The 20,186-nt window shown below is 42.3% G+C and overlaps 1 protein-coding gene across 1 annotated transcript; it reads left to right on the plus strand.

Annotated features, from left to right (window-relative positions):
* The first annotated feature begins 4,600 nt into the window (after window positions 1–4,600).
* GPR37 (G protein-coupled receptor 37) lies at window positions 4,601–19,837 on the plus strand. The gene is made up of 2 exons (XM_027720883.2): window positions 4,601–6,082; window positions 16,914–19,837. Exons 1-2 carry the CDS (start codon window positions 5,384–5,386, stop codon window positions 17,730–17,732), a joined length of 1,518 nt encoding a protein of 505 aa, XP_027576684.1. The 5' UTR covers window positions 4,601–5,383; the 3' UTR covers window positions 17,733–19,837.
* Window positions 19,838–20,186: the final 349 nt, after the last annotated feature.

Here is a 20,186-nt window from a genome sequence, read left to right on the forward strand (position 1 = left end):
AAAACAAGGATAACTTCAAAACCAAATCTATTTGGACTGTGTGATATGAGCACTGATGCTTACCCTTTAAAACAGAACACAAACTTCAGCAAATGAGAAAGGTTAAAGGGAAAAGCATTATAATTTAAAATGTGAAACTAGACAGGAATAGAAATCCATACTCAGGAGCCATCAGAAGCTTTCCTAATGGATGTCAATAAATGCACGATCAGAATACTAATTACAAGAAATTCTCAATATTATCATTAAACTTTAGATTCCTTCTTTAATTTAAATTTCAAACTTTTCAACATTTACTTATTATTATTTATTGTTACAGAGCCTGGTCCAACCATATAAAAAACTGAATTCAACAACAAAAGTCCTTCCATTGATTAGATTATGTTTGTCTGACTGAAATAAAAAACCCAACGATACCACATCACAGTAATTATATTCTCTCTGAACTCAGACTTCTATGACAAAGTAATAGACATCAAAATCCAGTGGGATGTAAGATGATAGCGTAAACAAATCCAAATCTGTGTTTTTTATAAGAAAAAAAAGTTATCCTATTAAATTTACCTAAACAAGAGAGAAGAATCGAGTGTAAAATAGATAAGGACACCATATTTTAAAACCAAAATAAGGACAGAAGTTATTTTGGGCAATATACTCTTTTTCTTCTTCATTGATAAATTGTTGAATATTGCTAACCATATCCTGGGCTGTATCAAAAGAAGCCTGGCCAGCAGGTTGGGGTAGGTGATTTCTGCCTCTCTGCTCCACCCTCATGAGACCCTACCTGGAGTACTGTGTCCAGCTCTGGCACCCCCAACATAAGGACCTGTTGAGGTGGGTCCAGAGGAGGCCACAGAGATAATCAGAGGGTGGAGCACCTCTCCTACCAAGACAGGCTGGAGAAGAGAAGGCTCTGGGGAGACCTTAGAACAGCCTTCCAGTACCTCAAAAGAGAGACTTTTCACACACAAGGGACAAGGGGGAATGGCTTCAAATTGAAAGAGAAGTTTAGATTAGATATGAGGAAGAAATTCTTTGCTGTGAGGGTGGTAAGAAACAGGTTGCCCAGAAAAGTTGTGGATGACCCATCCCTGGAAGTGGTCAAAGCCAGGTTGGATGGGACTTTGAGCATCCTGGTCTATGCTCAACATACGTGGCAGGTGCATGTATCCAAGGTACATGGCAGGAGGGTTGGAACTAGGTGATCTTTAAGGTCCCTTCCCACACAAACCATTATATGATTCTATAAACCCTCAGCACAGTTAAAGAGGACACCAATAATCCCTTCTTGCTGAAACACGGTAACATGTTCAGTATTCCTTATTCAGGTAATGAATATTGGAGATGTCAGAAAAACCAGCACTGAAAGCATTGAAAGCCTATTGATTTTTTTATCATAGTTGAAACATTGTAGAACACCAACAAAGCAGAATAAATATATCTGGAAACCTTTCATTTTTATTTATTTTTCACGTAGGAACATGTTTATTGCTGTTCCTTTTATAGATTTTCGCTGCAAAAACATCTGTGAATTTTAGTTCCCTCATCTAACAGAGTAAAATGCTTTGAGTGTTTTCTGGTTTTCTTTTTAATGTGTTATAAATATAAAAGTCTGCTTTTGCTTTTTGAGACCATTTATAGGCTGATGCATGGTAGAAAGACTGTCAAAACATGTACAATTTCTTTAGAAGAGAAACACACTACAAGTTGTGAAAGCCTGAATGAACTGTAGGCTGTATCAGAACAGGATAGAGTGGAAGCTTTATCCTAAAGGAAGATCTTATCAAAAGAAGTAACAAAAATATTTGAAAGGCACAGGACATGTGCGCCATCACACCCTAAAAAACCCCACAACAAACTCCCCTTCCCCCCTCAAAAAAAACCAAACCAACAAAAAAAACCAAACCCTAAAAGTCAGAAATTATATGGACTGCAGCAAAATTTCAATTAAATATTTGAGACCAAAGAAATCGGAAAAATGCAATTTTCAGACACTAACTTTCAGTATCTAACAGGGCAGCAATAGTAAATAGGGGCAAATTAACTGTTTTTAAAGCCAGCAAAAGAGGACCTTCTTAGACCGGCTGAAATAGATAATTATGATGCAATAACATCATTCCTCTGATTTCCTTTGATGTAAATGTTCTAGCAAGACAAAAGCCCTGAAGAAAACACCAATCATGCCTCTATAAATACACAAAACTTCTCAAATTCAGGCAGGGTGGTTATATGGCTACAGTCTAAAAAAATTCAATTTTTTTTCAAGTGCTCTTCTTTGCAACAAACAAAATACCTAATGAAGTAAAAGAAATGTGACAAAATGTAAGCATAAAATAATAGCTTTTAAGAATTTTCTTTGTGTTTAGAAAGAATTTTTCTCCATTTTAAAGAAGGTGGAATGCTGACAGTGAAAAATCTATGCACAACTCAGCTCTTATCTCACCATTAAAGGATCAGTGATGTAAACCAAATACTGCTTAACCTTCTTCTTCATGATCCATATTTTTTGCACTATACAGAAGGGCAATATATCTGCTAACTCCTGTACACTCCTTCTATATAAAAGCCAGCAGCAATATTCCTCAGTACCCTTTAAGAACAAGCAGTGAATTTATCATATCTGCTTGTAATGCCCTTTGGGACTCTTCAGGAAGAAAGGCACAGTAAATGTAAGCTCATTAGCATCATTAACTCCTTTTATACACCAGCTGAGCTCAGAAGGAACAAATGGGAGAAAAAATATAAGGGCAAAAAAGGTTAAATATATTTGCCATTCTCTTCCCGGTAGGTACTGTTAGTTTTTAACATTCATAGATACCTTTATTAGATGAAACTTATTTATTAGGAAGTTTTAAAATTAGCTTGATCATTTGCTTCCATGAGATGACTCTTACGTTGCTAAGGAAGAAGAAGAAAATGGCTTGACTTATGTTAAGGGGCATGCAACACAGCAGTGCCTAACTTATTACCAGTTCTCCTAAGACTTAAGGTTCCCACAGGTACACCTCACCTACATGTGTGAGAGAACAGTCTGAGGAAAATGAAAAACTTTTGGTTTGTCCTGTTTGTGTGTTTTCTGGGTTACTGTCATGGCCAGGAATGACACTTGGAGTTGAACGGGACAGGACTCACCAGCTTTAGCCATTGAAAGATCACATTTTTCATCCAAAATAATTTTCTAAGCTCCTCCTAGCATAAACATGTCTGAGTAGCACCTGCAGTTAGGATTTTATACCACACATTGGACATCACTATCAGATAAATGGCCTCAGAAGACACTTTTCTCTCTCTGTTGACAGCAAGGCCAGCCCAGTGAGTACCTTCATGTACAGCCTACCTCTCCGACAGCTAGGTGAACTTGTACAGCTATATTTTTAATATCATCAAGAATTAACAATTCATACAAAAGAATCCTTCTTACACTACAGTTTGATTCAATCTCACTAAGAAAAAATGGTACTAATCTTGCGTCTGTTGTTGCAGCCAAGAGACTGGGTTTATGTGTATATGAGACATGTATTTTCTGTTACTGTTGATTTCCATAATTTTCTTTGTTGATCATTAATACAAAAAAGATAGGGCCCCAACCTGCAAGCACATCTCAGGTCCTTGGGATCTCAAGATTTTAGAAACTGGCCCACAAGAATTTACAGGACTATTAGATCCACAGTCCTGATTTCAGTCCCTAAACCAGGGAGCTCTGGCATCTTTTACTAAATTTCTGATCTTTACATCAAATGGGTTAAGCTTGAGGGGGGAAAGAATGCTTCTCAAACTGCTTTATGGGAAACGTTTTAAACTTTTCAACTGGTTGGGCATAAGTTGCAAGAAAATTCTTAAAAATGGAAACAAAGGCGATGGAGAATCCTTAACGGTACTTCTATAATATTTACTTGCATGTTCAGCAAGCTGTCACCTGAATGAAGTAAAAATCAGAGGAACAAGAGGAAGTTTATCTGACTGTATAAAGCCAAGAAACAAAACCACACACAAACGTCCAAAGCAGGAGAGAAATCCGTGGAGACGCTTCTGATGCTGTTCTGCTGCGGGCCGATGTTTCCTTCAGCTCCGCCTGGTGCTTCATGTTGCGCTCTCACCCGCCGCCTTCCTCCCTCGCTCGTCGTGGCCTCTGCCCCTGCAGCGCGGCTCCTATGCCGTCCCGACGCCGACAGCTTCCCACACTGCCTCCCACCCATCCACCCACCCACCCACCCGCAATTTGTGCAGGGCCCAGACTCCCGGTACCGTCGCAGGGCGCTCCGCTCTCCTATCGCTCTCCTCGGCCCCGCTGGCACCCGCGGGCCGAGGTGGGCAGCCAGACCCTGACACCGGGGCGAGCCGGCAGAGACACAGCGGGCCGACAGCAGGGTCTCACGGACCGGCTCCGGGGGCGGGCGGGGCGGGAAGGGCACGGCTGGCCCGGCCCCGGCCCCTCCCCTCGCCCCGGCTCCCCCGGCGGGCGGGCGGCGCCTCGGCCCCGCGGCGCCGCTGGGCGGCGCTTGCGCACTGCGGAGGCCGCCCTGCCTGCCCGCCTCCCCGGCGCGCCCCGGGAGCCGCGGCGGAGCCTCACCGGGCTGAGCGGGGCCGTGGCCGCGGGGAGCCGGAGCAGAGCCTGCTGCAGACAAGCCTCTGCCTTCCCGGGCGGCCGTGGCTGCCGCCCCGCTTCTCCTGTTGCCCGCACGACTGGGAGGCAGGAGCAGCCCCGAGGGGTCGGTCCCGATGCTGCGCCTTCCCGGCGCTGGCAGCAACTTTGCCGCTCCGGCCGCGCTCGCTGCTCCCTGCCGCCGTGCGAGCGTTCGGAGGGTGCAGTGACCGATCCCAGCAAGAGTTTTGCAAAGCTCTGATATACCCTGAGCTGCGCGCAACAACCCGTGTTCTCCGAGGTGCTGGAGAGAAGGAATTATGTGTTCGCGACCGCCCGGCGAGGGGAGGTGTCTTCCTCAAGGGACCTTTCCTCACCCATAGAGCTGCCGGCTGCCCGCGACGGCGGGAGGACGCAAATGGGCAGAACGAGGCCGGTGTGGCTGCTGGCGAGGAGGCAGCGGTCCCGGGAAAGGGCGGAGCGCCGGGGGGGGGTCCTCCCGGCGCTGCACTTGCCACATTAACTCGGCGCGTCGGAGACGGCGACACAACTTTCTGGGTCTGCCCCGGGTGGCGGCGAGAAGAGCCTCTTCGCTGCTCTGCTCGCCGCACCCCCAGCGGACCCCGGCGGCAGCGGGAGCCGCGCTCCGGCGGCAGCAGAGTCGCGGTTGCTCCCGCTCTGGCCCCGGCGAGGAGGGCTGTCCCCGGGAGCCGGGCGGGCATGTCTTTCGCTTCCAGCCCCGCTGAGCGGGGCGCACGCCGCCTCTGAAGGGGAGCGTGTGAGCCCCGCCGCCTCCCGGCCATGCGGCCCCTCCGCGCTCCCCTCGCCTTGCTCTGCCAGGTGCTGAGCGCCTGGGCTGCCTGCGCCCTCGCCCCGGCTCCCGTCGCGGCCGCCGGGCCGCCGGCGCCCCCGCAGCGCGCCCGCTCGCAGCCAGCCCCGACGCCCCTCGCCCCGGGCCGGCGGGCGGCCGCGGCGCTCCCGGGGCGCGGAGCGCTCCCTCCCGGGGCCGGCGGAGCGGCGGGACCGGGCGGCAGCTGCGCTCCCCACGGGGCGGCGGGGGCCGGGCGGCGGCGGGCGCGGAGCAGCGATCCCGGAGCCGGCGCGGCGGCGGGGAGGGGCGGGGCGGGCGGGCCCCGCTGGCTGCCCCTGAACGGTTCGGCAGGCGGCGAGGGCAGCGCCGGGGGCCGCGGGAACGCCACGGGGCGCCGCGCCCGCCTCCGCAACCCCTTCTACCCGCTGACCGAGGAGTCCTACGGCGCCTACGCCGTCATGTGCCTCTCCATAGTGATCTTCGGCATCGGCATCATGGGCAACATGGCAGTGATGTGCATCGTCTGCCACAACTACTACATGCGGAGCATCTCCAACTCTCTGCTGGCCAACCTGGCCTTCTGGGACTTCCTCATCGTCTTCTTCTGCCTGCCGCTGGTCATCTTCCAGGAGCTCACCAAGAAGTGGCTCCTAGAGGACTTCTCCTGCAAAATCGTCCCGTACATCGAGGTAATGTGGGTGGGGATGCGCGGCCCCGGGCGTTTTCGCGCAGTCCCCGGGCGGACTGGCCGCGCTGGCCCGCACGAGGGAACGCGAGTCCCGAGCTCCTCTCTCCGCTGCTCCCTCGCCGCAAGCCTGACCTGTCGGTCATTGCTGTCGGCCCGGGGACGTCTCAGTGCGGCGTGGTCTGGGTTTCACGGGCGCTCCTGCGGCAGAGCGGGGCCCCGGCACGGCCCCGCAGTCATCGGAGGCGGCAGTGGCCGCCGCGGTCCAACGGCACCGGGATTTCTGTGGCTCAAGCTGAGCGCGTCCAGCGCTTCCTGACACTCGCGAGAGTTCTGCCAAACTTTCCTTGCTCCCAGTGATCCTGTAAGGCGTCCTCTCAGAATTAGGAGGAATTTCAACTTTTTTGCTTTGCTGTTTTCCTAAAGTCGAGTGAATCAGGAAAGCGGATGGAGGGAATGAGTGGAGTAGCTTGTAAGAAAGTGATTGTAAAAAGCACCATCAGCAGGATGTATGGGCTCTTAATTTATATTTCAGCGTTCAAATCGCACATTTATTTAGCTTTTTCTTTTTCTTTTTTTTTTTTTTTCTCTTCTCTTTAAAAAAAATACCTCAGCTCCATTTAAACTGCAGCTTCTTGGCAGTTATTCAAAGGCTCTGTCAGAGAAGCTCCCAGACAGCTGGCCGGAGTCCTGCCGGCAGCGCTCAGGTTGTCTGCTTTATTTACTGGAACTGAACACTAAGGCTTGTTGGTAGGATGGTAGCCTGTAGTTCTGGTTGGCTCTGCTGTATTCCCAAAACCTTATGTTCAACATTATTCTGTAACTGAAAGCTGATGAAATAACTGTTGATCCTCTTGTCCTAAAAATGAGATATTAGAGAAAAAACAAACAAAAACCTAGACAAAAAGTCAACACCCCATCCTCCAAAAAATGAATAACGCAACCTAGTATTAATACAGAGTATCAGTTTCAGCAGAACATTGTTACAGAGTAACACACAGTTAACTTTCAAGTGGTATTTTTAAGAAAGTGTTGAGAAAGATGACCTGTGTAGCCACTAAATTGTCATTGCTTCTTTCATACGTGATCCAGTTATTACTGGTGATATTGAACAAAGGGTGGAGCTGTGCTACGCTTAGATGAATTCTAGGCTGGTAGTATACCACTGAGTTTGAAAAACTCAGAGTACACTTGATTTGCATTTAAGAAGACGTGATGCAGTAAATATGTGTTTATTGAGAAACTGAAAGGAGCTTCTAAAATTTCTGAATTGGATTAGTGGTGTTTCAAGAGTAACCATTTCAATTACAGTAGATACAGTAGTTTGCGTGTCAAGGACTTTCCTACAGCCACATTTCACGCTTTCTAACATTTTTTGGTGCATCCACATGCAAAATAGAAGTAATTCTTTGTAATGCCCATTCTAATTAAAGATCAGTAATTTAAATGATTTGCATGACCACACTGTTCTTCAAACTTAGTTGCTTATGCTGTGCCTGGCTTTGGGCAGTAGAGAGTTTGTCAAACTGAAAGCAGTTTAGCTGAAATGTAGTTGCTGAAATTCAAAACTGTAATCCTGAAAAATGTTCATCTGCTACTGTGTCCCTTTATACTTCAATATAACCTTATTTTTTCACTTAAAAGTTCTGTAGATGTCTAGAGTTAAAGTCTTATTCATGAACTGGCACTAGTCCAGTTGGGATGGACCAGTAGCTTGGTCTCTGTCTTAGGCTTAATTATTACTGGTGTCCCTAAGGTAGTATAATTAACGTAGATCTAAGGTGCAGATATAAAAAGATACAGCCTTGGGGTTCTGCGTTGCTCCCAGAATTGTATATTTTTTATTCAGTGGTCATTAAATATAATATGTATGTAAAGTATATTCATCACCTCAGAAAGTGTACGTAAAAGGCTGGATTTCCCCCTCTATAAATTGTAAGAATGAGTGGCAGATACTGAATGCTACTAGTGGATCATGACTCTTCTTGGTTTGCCTTGAGCTTGGCAAGAAGGAAACTCTCCTGTAAATCAGAATTTGACCCTGCTGAGGCAGAGAAGGCAGTTAGAGCAAAGGTTCACCACTTTCCAAGTGTTTTCTAACCTCACAGGCATTACACAGTGACACTGACACCACCAGGAGCAATGTAGATGGGGAACATGTCATGAAATCCACCCATGTATATGAGCAGCTGCTGTTCCTTGCTCTGGATTGTTCACAGGAGTACACTCATCTGGCAGCTGAACAACACTGTCTTTTCCCTTGTAACTCACCTGGGCAGGCTCATCCCCTTCTCACACAATGGGAGAAAGATGAAAGGAAAGCTGTAGACAGCTATCTTCAGGAGAGGTTTCCAGACCTTCGTGAAATACAAATAGAAGCATATTCCTGCAGATGGACGAATTTTAAGCTGTCTGTGTTTTCTCTAAGTTTGCCTAGTGCTTGGTTCTTTTAAGTGTCTCTTAGTTCCGTGATTTGCATCTCTTTTTGTTACACATCAGTTTGCCTCATCCACTGTTTAGTGAGCTGTATGTCTCACCCAGATTTGTATATCCAGAAATATCTTACTTTCAAGCATCAAAGACCCTTATTGGCTTGAGCCCTCTGTCATACCAGCTTGTACTTTCAGAACTAGGGAACAGGGGATGTCTGATTATCCAGATCAAGGGATGCAGTGATCACAGCATTTTAACATAATTCAGGCATGCTTTGTTTTATGTCAAAGGTTTCAAGTGATTCCGGTGAGATACCTTGAGTTTTCTTTGTTTAAACCTCTTGAGACCAATTGGTTTTTATTTGTGCTGTTTAATGGGTACTGTGCAGAATTTCAACAAAGCATCTGTTGCCAATGATAACACATATGCACACACAGTCTGGGGAAAATGTTTTATGGTATCTTCATGTACATTTGTATAGGTAAAAGTTGAGTTTCCGGCAGTGGAAGGTCTCCACAATATTTAATTTAAAGCGCAGTTTTCCTATACCTAATAAAGATCTGTGACAAGTGCATTAAGTAGTCATTTCAGCCATATATTGTATCACAGTTTGTTCATTCTAACCCTCAGGTTTGAGTGTACTCAGAGGGAACTGAAAAGAGTATTAGAATAACTAATGCAGCTACTCTGCCCATAAGGATGTGTGGAGATGTGCTTTTCCTCTACAGTTTTAATCCTCTGCTGAACTGTTCTTAAAATTTTGCCACTTTTCTGCAGATGGCTCAGAAGTTTAGTTTTTGTGCATGTCTGAAGTGTTTACGTGCACATTGTGCTTATTTTGTTTTTCATATCATTTTCTCAGCATCACTCAGAATCAGGAGATATGGGGTAAATCACAATACAAAGACAATGACTTTGGCTGATATCTGCTGATGTGGGACCTTTTTCATTTTGTTTAAGCACACACAGTCTTTTGAGCAATGTATTTCCCTACTTACAGATTTATTCTAGGCCTTATGTAGTGAATGTAGACAAAATCTGTACTGGTACTGTGCTTCTGAATATTTTACAACTGTTAGTACTGTGAAGTAAAATTGCTATTTTTTTTATTTTAATTCTGGAAGGTGGTAATGAAGAGATTAAATAAGTTGTTTAAGGCCCAAAACAGCTTGCTCGATATGACAAATGTCAACTAGGACTAGAAAGTATCTTTTGGAAGCTTGCTTAATTTGTGTGCATTCCGCTCTTGGAGATTACACTGGAAGCTCAATGAGTTGGGGGGGGTCATTGGGAGTAGGCATCCCATTCTATACCAACAAATTGCATCCAGCTACTTATAGTGGAGTAAAGATTTAGAACTGGGGAATAGTCTAGAGTGAGGGTTTGGAGAGGCTGATTTACTGCCCTGTGCAGTCCAGCACAGACCAAGAAGTTGCTGAGGCCAGTAATGGTACACAGCTCTCTGCTCAGTTCTGGTAAATATGAGCCCCTCTGCCTTTCTCATACACCTCACAAAGAAGAGAAAGACAAAGTTTGTGGTGTCCTCATATGGACCATATCATGCATATGAGATGGGCATGGCTCTGGAGCAGGCTGACAGGGAAAGCCTCTGAAAAAGGATGCTCAGTCTCTGCATGTGCTTTTGGCAATCAATTTGTGGCATCACTCCTGTTTCTGATGGGTAACTTCCAGCTCAGGAAAGCTATCACAATTAGTATTCTTAGTGGAAAGCATAGGGATTGATTTGGCCTGGAATATGAATTACTCTCCCTGGAGCTGACTCTCCAAGGCAATTTGAGGTGAGACTTTTTCCTCTTTCTCTGTTTTACTTGACAGACGTAAGTTAGAAGCACAGAAAAAGTGGCCATTCTCTGCCTATTCCAAAGTCAGAAGAGATCCCTATTTTAAGTTTTACTTTGGGGAAGCAAATATGTTTTTTATGGGAGTATATAAAAGCTGTGTATTTTCTGTCTTTTCTGTGTCTTTTGATGTGAGGCATCTTCTTTGTGTCTCTGCTTTGACTCTAGTCAGAGCTATGTTCCTGAACCTCCAGTGAGTCCTCTGGGTCATAGGGAAAGATACTCAGAGATGTTTGCAGTTTCAAAGCTTCTTCATGAGAGTTTTCTAGGGCAATGGCTACATGTGTCTTTTACTGAGCGGAATAACTTCAGCACTTATCACACAATAAATAATTATTTAAAGCAGAAGTGTTAATATATCTCTGCCCTTTAGGTATTAATGGCACAATGATAGTGTCTGCCATGTTGGTTGTTCTGTTAGTCTTTTTTTCCTCTGCAAACCCTGTCTGCAGGGTCTTCTAAGTTGTCCATAAAAATTTGCCTTTGGCTAAACTTTGCATATGGCATTTCAGCATGGAAATGAATTTGTGTCAGAGTAGGTCTAAAATTGGGTCAGTAATATTTAAGTTACATATGTGTGGAGAGGAAAAGGCAGCATCTGCTATCCCAGCACCAATGACTGCTCTGAGCATTGGGATGTCATTTCTCCATATGACAGGATTTTTTCCTGCAAAGCAGGAAGAAGCAGATTTTTAACAGTAGTTCATGTTGTTAATATTAAGAATTAGTCCAGGAGTCCCTTATGTAGCATGATGAGAATTAGATCCTCAGTGGAGATGACACTTGTTTCTGTATTAAAAAAAAAAAGTAAAATAAATTTACCGATATGGTAGCATGGTAGAGTGCAAACAGGAAAATGAACAAAAATTAAATCCTTTTGTGTTTTGTGATTTTTCCAACCCCCAGATAAGCATGTAGTGTAATAATGAGTATTTCCAGTGCCCTGATGGTCTGGTTGGCTTTCGCTTCCAGCAGAATTCAAGAGCAGCTCATGGAATTGGATTCCAATTCTGAACAGTATTACTCTTAGGATATCATCATGGCTAGGCTTGGCGAACGAAGATTTGGGTCTTAGGATATAGAAAAGGATAAATATCACACAAAGCATGTGTACTCTGTGTCTCCTTGATGCAAATGTTGATAGTACTACAGAGGAAACTACAGCAATTGTACCCATTGTTCAATATGTGTAGAACATCTCTGTGATAGTAGTTTCCAGAATTACCGTCTTATCTTTTAGATAGTTAAAGTGATGTTGATTTTTATCCAGGATGCATAAGTGAATTGATAATATCAGAGGGGTACACTGGCATCAGTTCTCCTTAGCTACTGAATTACTTTTGCCACACCACAGTAGTGTTTTAACTGAGTGACCCTTCCCTATTTTAAAACATAAAGCCATTAATGTTTAATAACACTTCTTGGAAGAAATACTGTGAGACTTATTTTTTTTCTTTCATAGTAATGACTGTTTTTCTTGCTTTTGATTTGTTGGTTTTTTTGTTTGTTTGTTTGTTTTTGTTTGTTTTGTTTTGGGTTTTTTGTGAGGGGGTGGGACTTTTTTATTTGAAGAACAGAAACCATAAATTTAGATAAATGTTAAATAATTATTTGCAGTAAAATGATCTTATTTTGCAATAGTCCAGTCTTGTTACTGGACTCTCTACTGTAAGTGTAGAGTTGCACAAAAAAAAATGTATTGTGATTTGTTTATTTATCTTAGGCAAAACTGACAAATTTGGAGGAGCCCCCATGGTATGTTGCATTAACATGCTCTAAAGCTATGAAGTTTGATGTGCCTATAGAACAACCATAATAAAATGATAGACTATAATGGCTTCAGGGAGAAATTAGTCGTTTATATGATATAATAGGAATGGATATAAAGAGTCTACTGGGTGTTACTGAGAGCTCAGAGATGGCCTGGCTAGTAGTTATCAACCTTTTCTGTAGTTCAGCTTTCCCATTACAACAGGAAAATGTTTCAAATACCCATCTTGCCTTGTAACAAAGGAAGGAAGAGTGCCTTGTGATTTAAGAAACTCTGTGTTATCCATATCAAGTATATTCCATCTTAGAAAATCCGGTTTCAGCTGGTAGAAGCAGCCACTTCTTGTAACACTTCTAATTTGTCTTGTTCTGTATAAATTTAGTCTGCATTGTTTCCCCTCACTTCTCCATCAGGTGTGCTTGAGAAGATGATGCCTGAGATGATTAATGGTCCCTCTCATTTCCAGCCTTGAGTTGCTCATGGCCAGTTGATTTGCATTTTGTTACATTCACTGTCCTTTGACTTAAGTAACTTTTGTATCTCAAGATAGATTTATCTGTAGATAGCAGCAATATCACTTCTTGGTTTTCGTCTCACTGGATGGAATGACCCAACCTCTGTTTTATATTCACTTACAGAATTTGGTCTTTGTTGACCTTTTCACCCAGGTCACCTTTTCTGATTTCCTTTCTGCTTTTCATCACCTTTATCTGATCAAGCAGAAATTAGTGAGAGAGAATTGAGTCTCATTTCCACAGCCCTTGCTCACTGTACTACATCTTCACTGGTCAGCCAGAGGCACTGCTCCTAGAGGCCAGGGCCAAGAGCCATGGGACCACAGTGAGGAGAAGTAGGACAAGCCAGGAAAGGCCTGAAAACATTTCAATAATTGTTAAAGTTTTTAAAAGGGGAATGAATATGTTGGAGGGATGGGCAGGAGAAATGGTACAATAACCTGAGCATTTCATGAGTATTTACTGGTGGTTTTCTCTGGGCTCAGTTGCACAAATCAGTTTGGACACAGTTGACTAACAGCGTGGTGAGCTAATGACCAAAGGTTTATGCAGTGTCTGGAATGAGCATCACAGTGCCCACTAACATCCTTGTCAATGCAAGAGACTCTCCTTGTAACGATAATGTCATCCTGTGTATGTGTATGCTGTAGCTGGTAATCCCTTCTACAGTGATTCTCTGCCCAAATAGTGTGGGTATTTCCTCAAGGCAGGGGTTCCTTCACCACCTTCTCAAAGCAGATTGGTGGTCCTTCAGTTGGAAACTTGGGGACTTCTCTGATTTCATGTAAAAAGGGAAAGTTGTAAACTGATGTCATCCTGAATGTCTAGAGACTGCAGGAGAATCTTCATAGGGACCATATGGTAATAAATCAGACAACTAAGTGATGATCAAAAACTACTGAGCCTGAGTTGCCCTTGCCTTGCCTCATTTCCTGCCATGTTGTTGGAATTAAGACTGCAACAGCACATCGGACACTCAGCTGTTACAACAAGAAGAGCACCATTAAACTCCATGCAGCTTTGTACCACTTTACGACTTGTTAATTTGTGCTTTACCTACTCCCTGTCAAGTGAATTATCTTCATTCAGTGGTTATTTCAAGGCCATGTGTCATATTAAAAAGGAAGCTTCTCTGACTTCTTCCACACTTTCAGCTTAACTCTAATTATTAGTATGACTGGTATGAAGAAATAACCCTAAACTGAAATTGTGTGAACATGCAGAATGCATGTTCAGTTCTCACCCACATAGGTTTTGAGCAGCACCCATTGATTTTGCTGGCTATTACTTATAGTCTGCGTTGTGGGTAAGTAATCTAACCCTTAAATTGCTGTACTGCATTTAAACAAGTCAGCCGGAGTGAATCTGTGTTCATCTGCTTGTGTGATTGTATGGTTTTTGCAAGCTTTTCCATTGCTTCACTAACTCCACTGATCTATAGAAAATAGGAAACCATTGCCTGTTCTGGAGAAACACTGGCTTTGTTTAGCTCGTTTCATCAGTAAATCTATAGGAGAGTTTTCAAAGCCATCTTCCAGTAGTCTTAGTTGTTTCCTCTTGCTCTATTTCACTGTCTTAAACCTCCAAGTTGCTGGTCAATTAATGTGACAGGAGCCCCGTAGGTTATGTTTGTTCACGGTAGGCATGTCTTCTTTCATTAGTCCAGCCCTAACAGCTGTAGAGTTTTAATGTCTTAGCTGCTGTGTAACAGTCTGCAATGAAATGCTAAAGCAATAGAAGTGTGTGTGTTGGGGGCAGAGGAGAGGCTTATGTAAGAGCTGAGAGGGAAACTGTTAATTTACAAAAACTCAGGCTTTCTTCTGTTCTGCTGAATTTTATTTCCATCCCTATTTATTTCTGAATTTCAGTTATTTTCCTGTCTCCTGTAATTGTAGCAAGCTGTCCTGACACTTTTGTTATTCATCTTGCATATTCAGGCTAAAGGTTTTGCTGTCACTAAGAAATTTGAATACTGCTCACACATTTGAATGTTTTGGAAACAAAGTCACTAATCTTGAATTTACAAATGTCACTCTCAGCTGTGATGTGGAAAAATCATATTTCATTAGCTAGGTTTATCACTGTTCATTGAGATTTCCCTGTAACTGTAATTTTTCTTTAATTGTTTTTATTTTTTGCTGTATTTACCAAGCTTTCTTTGAATCTTGTCAGACAGTTTAACTTCCTAAATCAATATGTTTGCCTATTAAAAATGTTTACAGTACTGCCTTGTCATCATTAAATATTCCTGCAAGTTAATTAGTAAGAGATTGCATCTTACTTGTTCAATCTTTCAGGAAGCTGTTTCAGAATTCTCCAACCAAGCCAATGTCTGACAGTTCTAATCCCAGGTGCCTAATATTTTCCAGTGATATTCAATTTTAGCAATCTGATATGGCCATTAAATATGGAAGGCCAAAATTAATGATACATTTATATAAATGTGCATAATTGTGCTATCTATCTTTGCAGAACGTTTTACAAGAGATGCATAAACAGTAATATTTCAATATTATGGTGGAAATCAGAAAGTGTTTTTTTATGTCTGCCTGTATGAAATTGAAATCTATCATTACACATCAAATTTTGATAAACAAAATTATAGTGAACTGCCCAGTATTACCTTAGATTTCCCAGTTAATTGCACAGACACATGGTTTATTCATGATAAAAGTAAATATTCTTTACATTTTTTGGGAATGTTAGTTAACAGTTTCTTTTCTTCTGCATCAACACATTTGCAGCATAACACAAGCATACAAACCCAAGAAAATAAGTGAATTAAAATGCAACAGGGCACTTAATCTTTCTCCAATTGAAGTTAATGGGCATTCTGCTTTGAATTTGAACTGAAGTTGAATTTATTGTTAATAGAATTAGGCCAAAATGTATATAGTCATTTTGCAAATTTCGTTTTTAGAAAATTGAATTATAAACAGGAAAAAATTATAGGAATTGATGACATGACAGTACAAGATATCTACTCATACATAGAATGATGGTTATTAAAGCTAGAGAACATAAGCATTGCTCTGTACTTTTTTCTCACAGTATATAATTGAGAGCTCTGTCCAATCCGTCTTTAAATCATTTAAAGAATGAAACTTTGTCCATTTCTCCTGACCTGCAGTACACTCTCCCACAGGATGTTTCCTACTAAATTGAGCCTGGATTTTCCTGTAATTTTTTTTCTAAATAAAATGTTGAATATAGATTATTAGAGCTCAACTATTATAGTGAAGGTTCCAAAGTTAGACTTGGGAAGTCTGAGGATTTCAGGTATGATTTCTTTGAACTGACAATATGGGGTGGCTTTATGTGCCTACATCCCATCAAAATTTCATTTAAAAGTCTAAGTCCACAAAATTAGTTGTTGGACCCTACTCAATTCAGTAGATGCCTAATCCAGTCCCCAGGGTTTCTAAGTTTTGTAGATGTGAAAGGTTTCAATGTTATGATCCCCTGCATGGTTGATAACTTGTGTTGGTAAGTTCGTCCTTCTGATGAAGGAAGACGCTCCTATCTCCCCTTTTGATTTAAGATTCCAACCCCTGTGGTAGAACCAATCTTTATGAAAAACATCCCTTAGAAAAAAGTGGGGAAGGAAAGGGTTTAGTTTTAAGTTTTGCTCAGTTCTTCTATTTTATTTTCCACTCAGAGTTGCACAGGTGCTTGCTTGGGTCTCCAGGAGAGGATGACACCAAGCTGGAACAAGTATTTTTAGGCAGAAAAGTAGAAGGATGTACTCTTTCGGAATGCATACTGGATGACAGCTGAGCGAACGCTGGAAGCTAAGTTCTGTTTGTGATGTTTCTTTTGGTGGTGCTCAGCACCATGGCGCTTAACTGTCTCCTACACTGATACCCCTAAACTATGTTTGCCTTTGCCTTTGCTGGTCAAGTGGCTAGACTTGACTGGTGTTCCAGAGTACAAATTGAGCTATCTCTATGGAAGAGTATAAACCTCTTCCAGAGAACAGCTCAATGGTAAGAGCCTTCATCCAATGTACAATATATTAATTCCCCCTTCAGCCTGAATGAGTTCAGGCCTTCATCTTCTGTCTCTAAGAAGACTGCCATCAACAGGGAAACAGGGGACTTTTGAAGGATATGATGTTTTCCCACTCTCCACTGATTAATGGACTGTACCCTCGTAGCTGTCTTTTCTCATTTCCCCCTTTTCCCCCTTTTTCCTTCCTTTTTTTTTTTTCCCCAGATAGCACCTGTATTAACTTGTGTTTCCTTTCCTCCTTCTCAGGTGGCCTCTCTTGGAGTCACCACATTCACGCTGTGTGCCCTCTGCATTGACCGGTTTCGTGCTGCCACCAACGTGCAGATGTATTATGAGATGATCGAAAACTGCACCTCGACGACGGCCAAGCTGGCTGTCATCTGGGTAGGTGCCCTGCTGCTGGCACTGCCAGAGGTGGTGCTGCGCCAGCTGGCCAAGGAGGACCCCGAGTACAGTGGCAGCCCCCCGGGTGAGCGCTGCGTGGTGAAGATATCCACCGCACTGCCCGACACCATCTACGTGTTAGCTCTCACCTACGATGGGGCACGACTCTGGTGGTACTTCGGCTGCTATTTTTGTTTACCTACCCTATTCACTATTACCTGCTCCCTGGTGACAGCGAGGAAAATCAGGAGGGCTGAAAAGGCTTGCACAAGGGGGAACAAGCGACAAATTCAGCTGGAAAGTCAGATGAACTGCACAGTGGTGGCTCTGACCATTTTGTATGGGTTTTGCATCATTCCCGAAAACATTTGCAACATCGTGACTGCCTACATGTCCACAGGGGTCTCTCGACAAACTATGGACCTCCTCCATCTCATTAGCCAGTTCCTTTTGTTCTTTAAGTCCTGCGTTACCCCAGTTCTCCTCTTCTGCCTCTGTAAACCTTTCAGTCGGGCCTTTATGGAGTGTTGCTGTTGCTGCTGTGATGAATGCATCCAGAAGTCTTCCACAGTGACAAGTGATGACAATGACAATGAGTACACCACGGAACTGGAGCTCTCTCCTTTCAGTACCATCCGTCGCGAAATGTCCACTTTTGCCTCCGTGGGGACTCACTGTTAATTTACCTTAGGACTTTTTATTTCCTGTATCTTTTTCCTTTTTCTTTTTTTTTTTTTTACTTTATATTTTTCTTCTTGAAACAAAATGCAGGAAAAAAATTACTGTTGAACACTACTCTCAAAACCAATCTGTGTATTAACAGTCATGCTTTGGAAAATAATTTGTTTGGTTATTAAAAGGAAAGAGAGACAAGGAGAGTCAGCACTCAGTTTTAAGTCATGATATTTTGTATGGTGCTAAGATTTCATTGCTTGGGGAGGAAGGTCCATATCGATCCACTTTTATTTAATTCCATAGTATTTTTTTTGATAATCACTGCAAAATGATTTGTAGACATTGTGGACTTTGCAAGATGGTTCACGTAAAAGTTGTGGTGGAAAGTATTTGAAGGTAGTTTTAATCTAATTACTGTACACTGTTGTGAGAGGACTTGGACTTCAGAAAATTTATAAGTAGCATAAAAATAAATGAGGCTTTATTCTTTAACTTCCTTGTCAATCTGCATTTAACAAAGACATCTATGAGTACTATTAAGTTCCTTTAATAAGTAAAAAAAATCTTTGCATAAAATAATATAGATGGCCATATTTAATTAACATTTGGGTACTTACCCTTGGAGGATATAATTACAGTGTTCAAGGAAGATGGTTATAATGGTATTAGATTTATATGAGTGGGTTTTTTTAATGTTATATTATGAAGGTCCAGTATGCCTCATTGAAAATTTTTTTAACCTGCAGGTATACAAAATCTGAGTTATTTTATACTTCTTACAAAGAAACATTCATTTTATCATTGCATTTTGTCTTGTGTGGTTTTAAAATCAAGTTTCTTTCCAGTTTGCTATTGGTTTTACATTGGAATTTTGTCCTCAGTCTCTGTATATATAGCTCCTACTAGCTTCAGTGAGTCTCATTGCAGAGGAAGGCATTTTTTGCCAGAGGTTTGCTGACAATAAATGTGAGGGACTGAAACATGTGGAGAGTGAATTCGTTCTTTTTTAAAAGGTGTAAACACACTTGGATGCTTGGGGCTTGACCCAGAGCCCATGGCAGTCAATGGAAAGGTTTCCATCAGTTTCAGAGGGCTTTGAATCAGACTGGCATCTCCTATTTATTCTGGGATGTGTAGCATGAATATTAATCACAGGGACTCTCTATACTGATTATAAATCATGCTGCCCTCACAGAGACGGCTATTCATGAGCAGCTCACAGCTCTGGAGCTGTTTTTGAGAGCCACAGTGTGTTTTGCTGATGGCTTCTTGCTGTTCACAGAGTCGTTAAAATGAGGGTATGTCAACACTGCCAGCAACAGTGTGATATAATAAAATTTAAAGTTGTTATAAGCAAGCCAGGTTAGAGACCGAAAAGTGCCTATCCTTACCAGCGGAGCTTATTTGCCCCACTTCTTGGCTGAAGTAGACAGGCTATTCTTGGCAGGCAAGCTGGCTCATACTTACACTGGGCAGCAGGCTGAAGTGAACTTACAGAACACTAAGGAACTGAATTTGTTATAGTTAGCTTATATTTTAATACTAATTAAATAAATAGTGCAATTGCAATAGTATGAGCGGAAGTAAAATCACATGCATTCATACTTTGAAATTAACAGTAAATGTAACTGATGTAATCTTACCTCCTGATACCTGCCTCTAACTATGTTAAAGAACTTACTGTAACTTCTGGCAAGGAGTCTAATTTTTGTTTGTAGACTGTGGACTTATTATGTTTAATCTTTGTATCTGCTTGGGCAAGCAGTATTTCTTCTTTTTCTGTACCATTTTAACTTATGGTCATTTCACCTGAAAAAAAACCCCAGTTTAAATTAATTAATATGAATATGAATACAAACATACATGCACTTGAGTTCTTTTTCTGACTTTTGAATCAGACATTGGGCCCTAGCAAAGCAATCTGCTTTAACTACAGGCATTTTTTTCTGTTTAGGACTTGCTAAATTACCTAAATTTCTAAAATCCTGTTGTAACATAGTCTCTTACGATGACAAGGGAACTGTCTCTTCCTTATAAAACCCTTCACTGACTTTGCTTGATTACATTCAATAAACTATGAAAGGGATTAAAGAGAAAAGATGAAAACGAAATCCTCCTCACTGTGGTGCTTGTGTTTCCTCAAATACATATTCCTGTGTCTGCATTTTGATTTGTACTATTCTTTTTTACATGCCAATTTTTATAAAGAATGGGAATAAAACCTCCATTTTTGTTCCTTGCTGAGAGAATTGTTTCTCTCAGCTACCTTTTCTGTTATAGCATGAGCAGGGACTCGAGGATCTGGGAAAAGAAGAGCAGAATGGGAGGAAGCACTTTTAAAGAAACAAACAAAACAAATAGAAAATTTACTTGGGAATATTAAATCATCACGTTTTGCTATTTTAGATGCAAGACTCACCAGGACAGGGAAAGTCCCTACTGCTTTGGATATAAGATGCT

Source organism: Pipra filicauda, unplaced genomic scaffold (assembly GCF_003945595.2).
Source record: "Pipra filicauda isolate LSUMZ 115617 unplaced genomic scaffold, ASM394559v2 scaffold113_size4260070_pilon, whole genome shotgun sequence".
Taxonomy (NCBI): Eukaryota; Metazoa; Chordata; class Aves; order Passeriformes; family Pipridae; genus Pipra; species Pipra filicauda.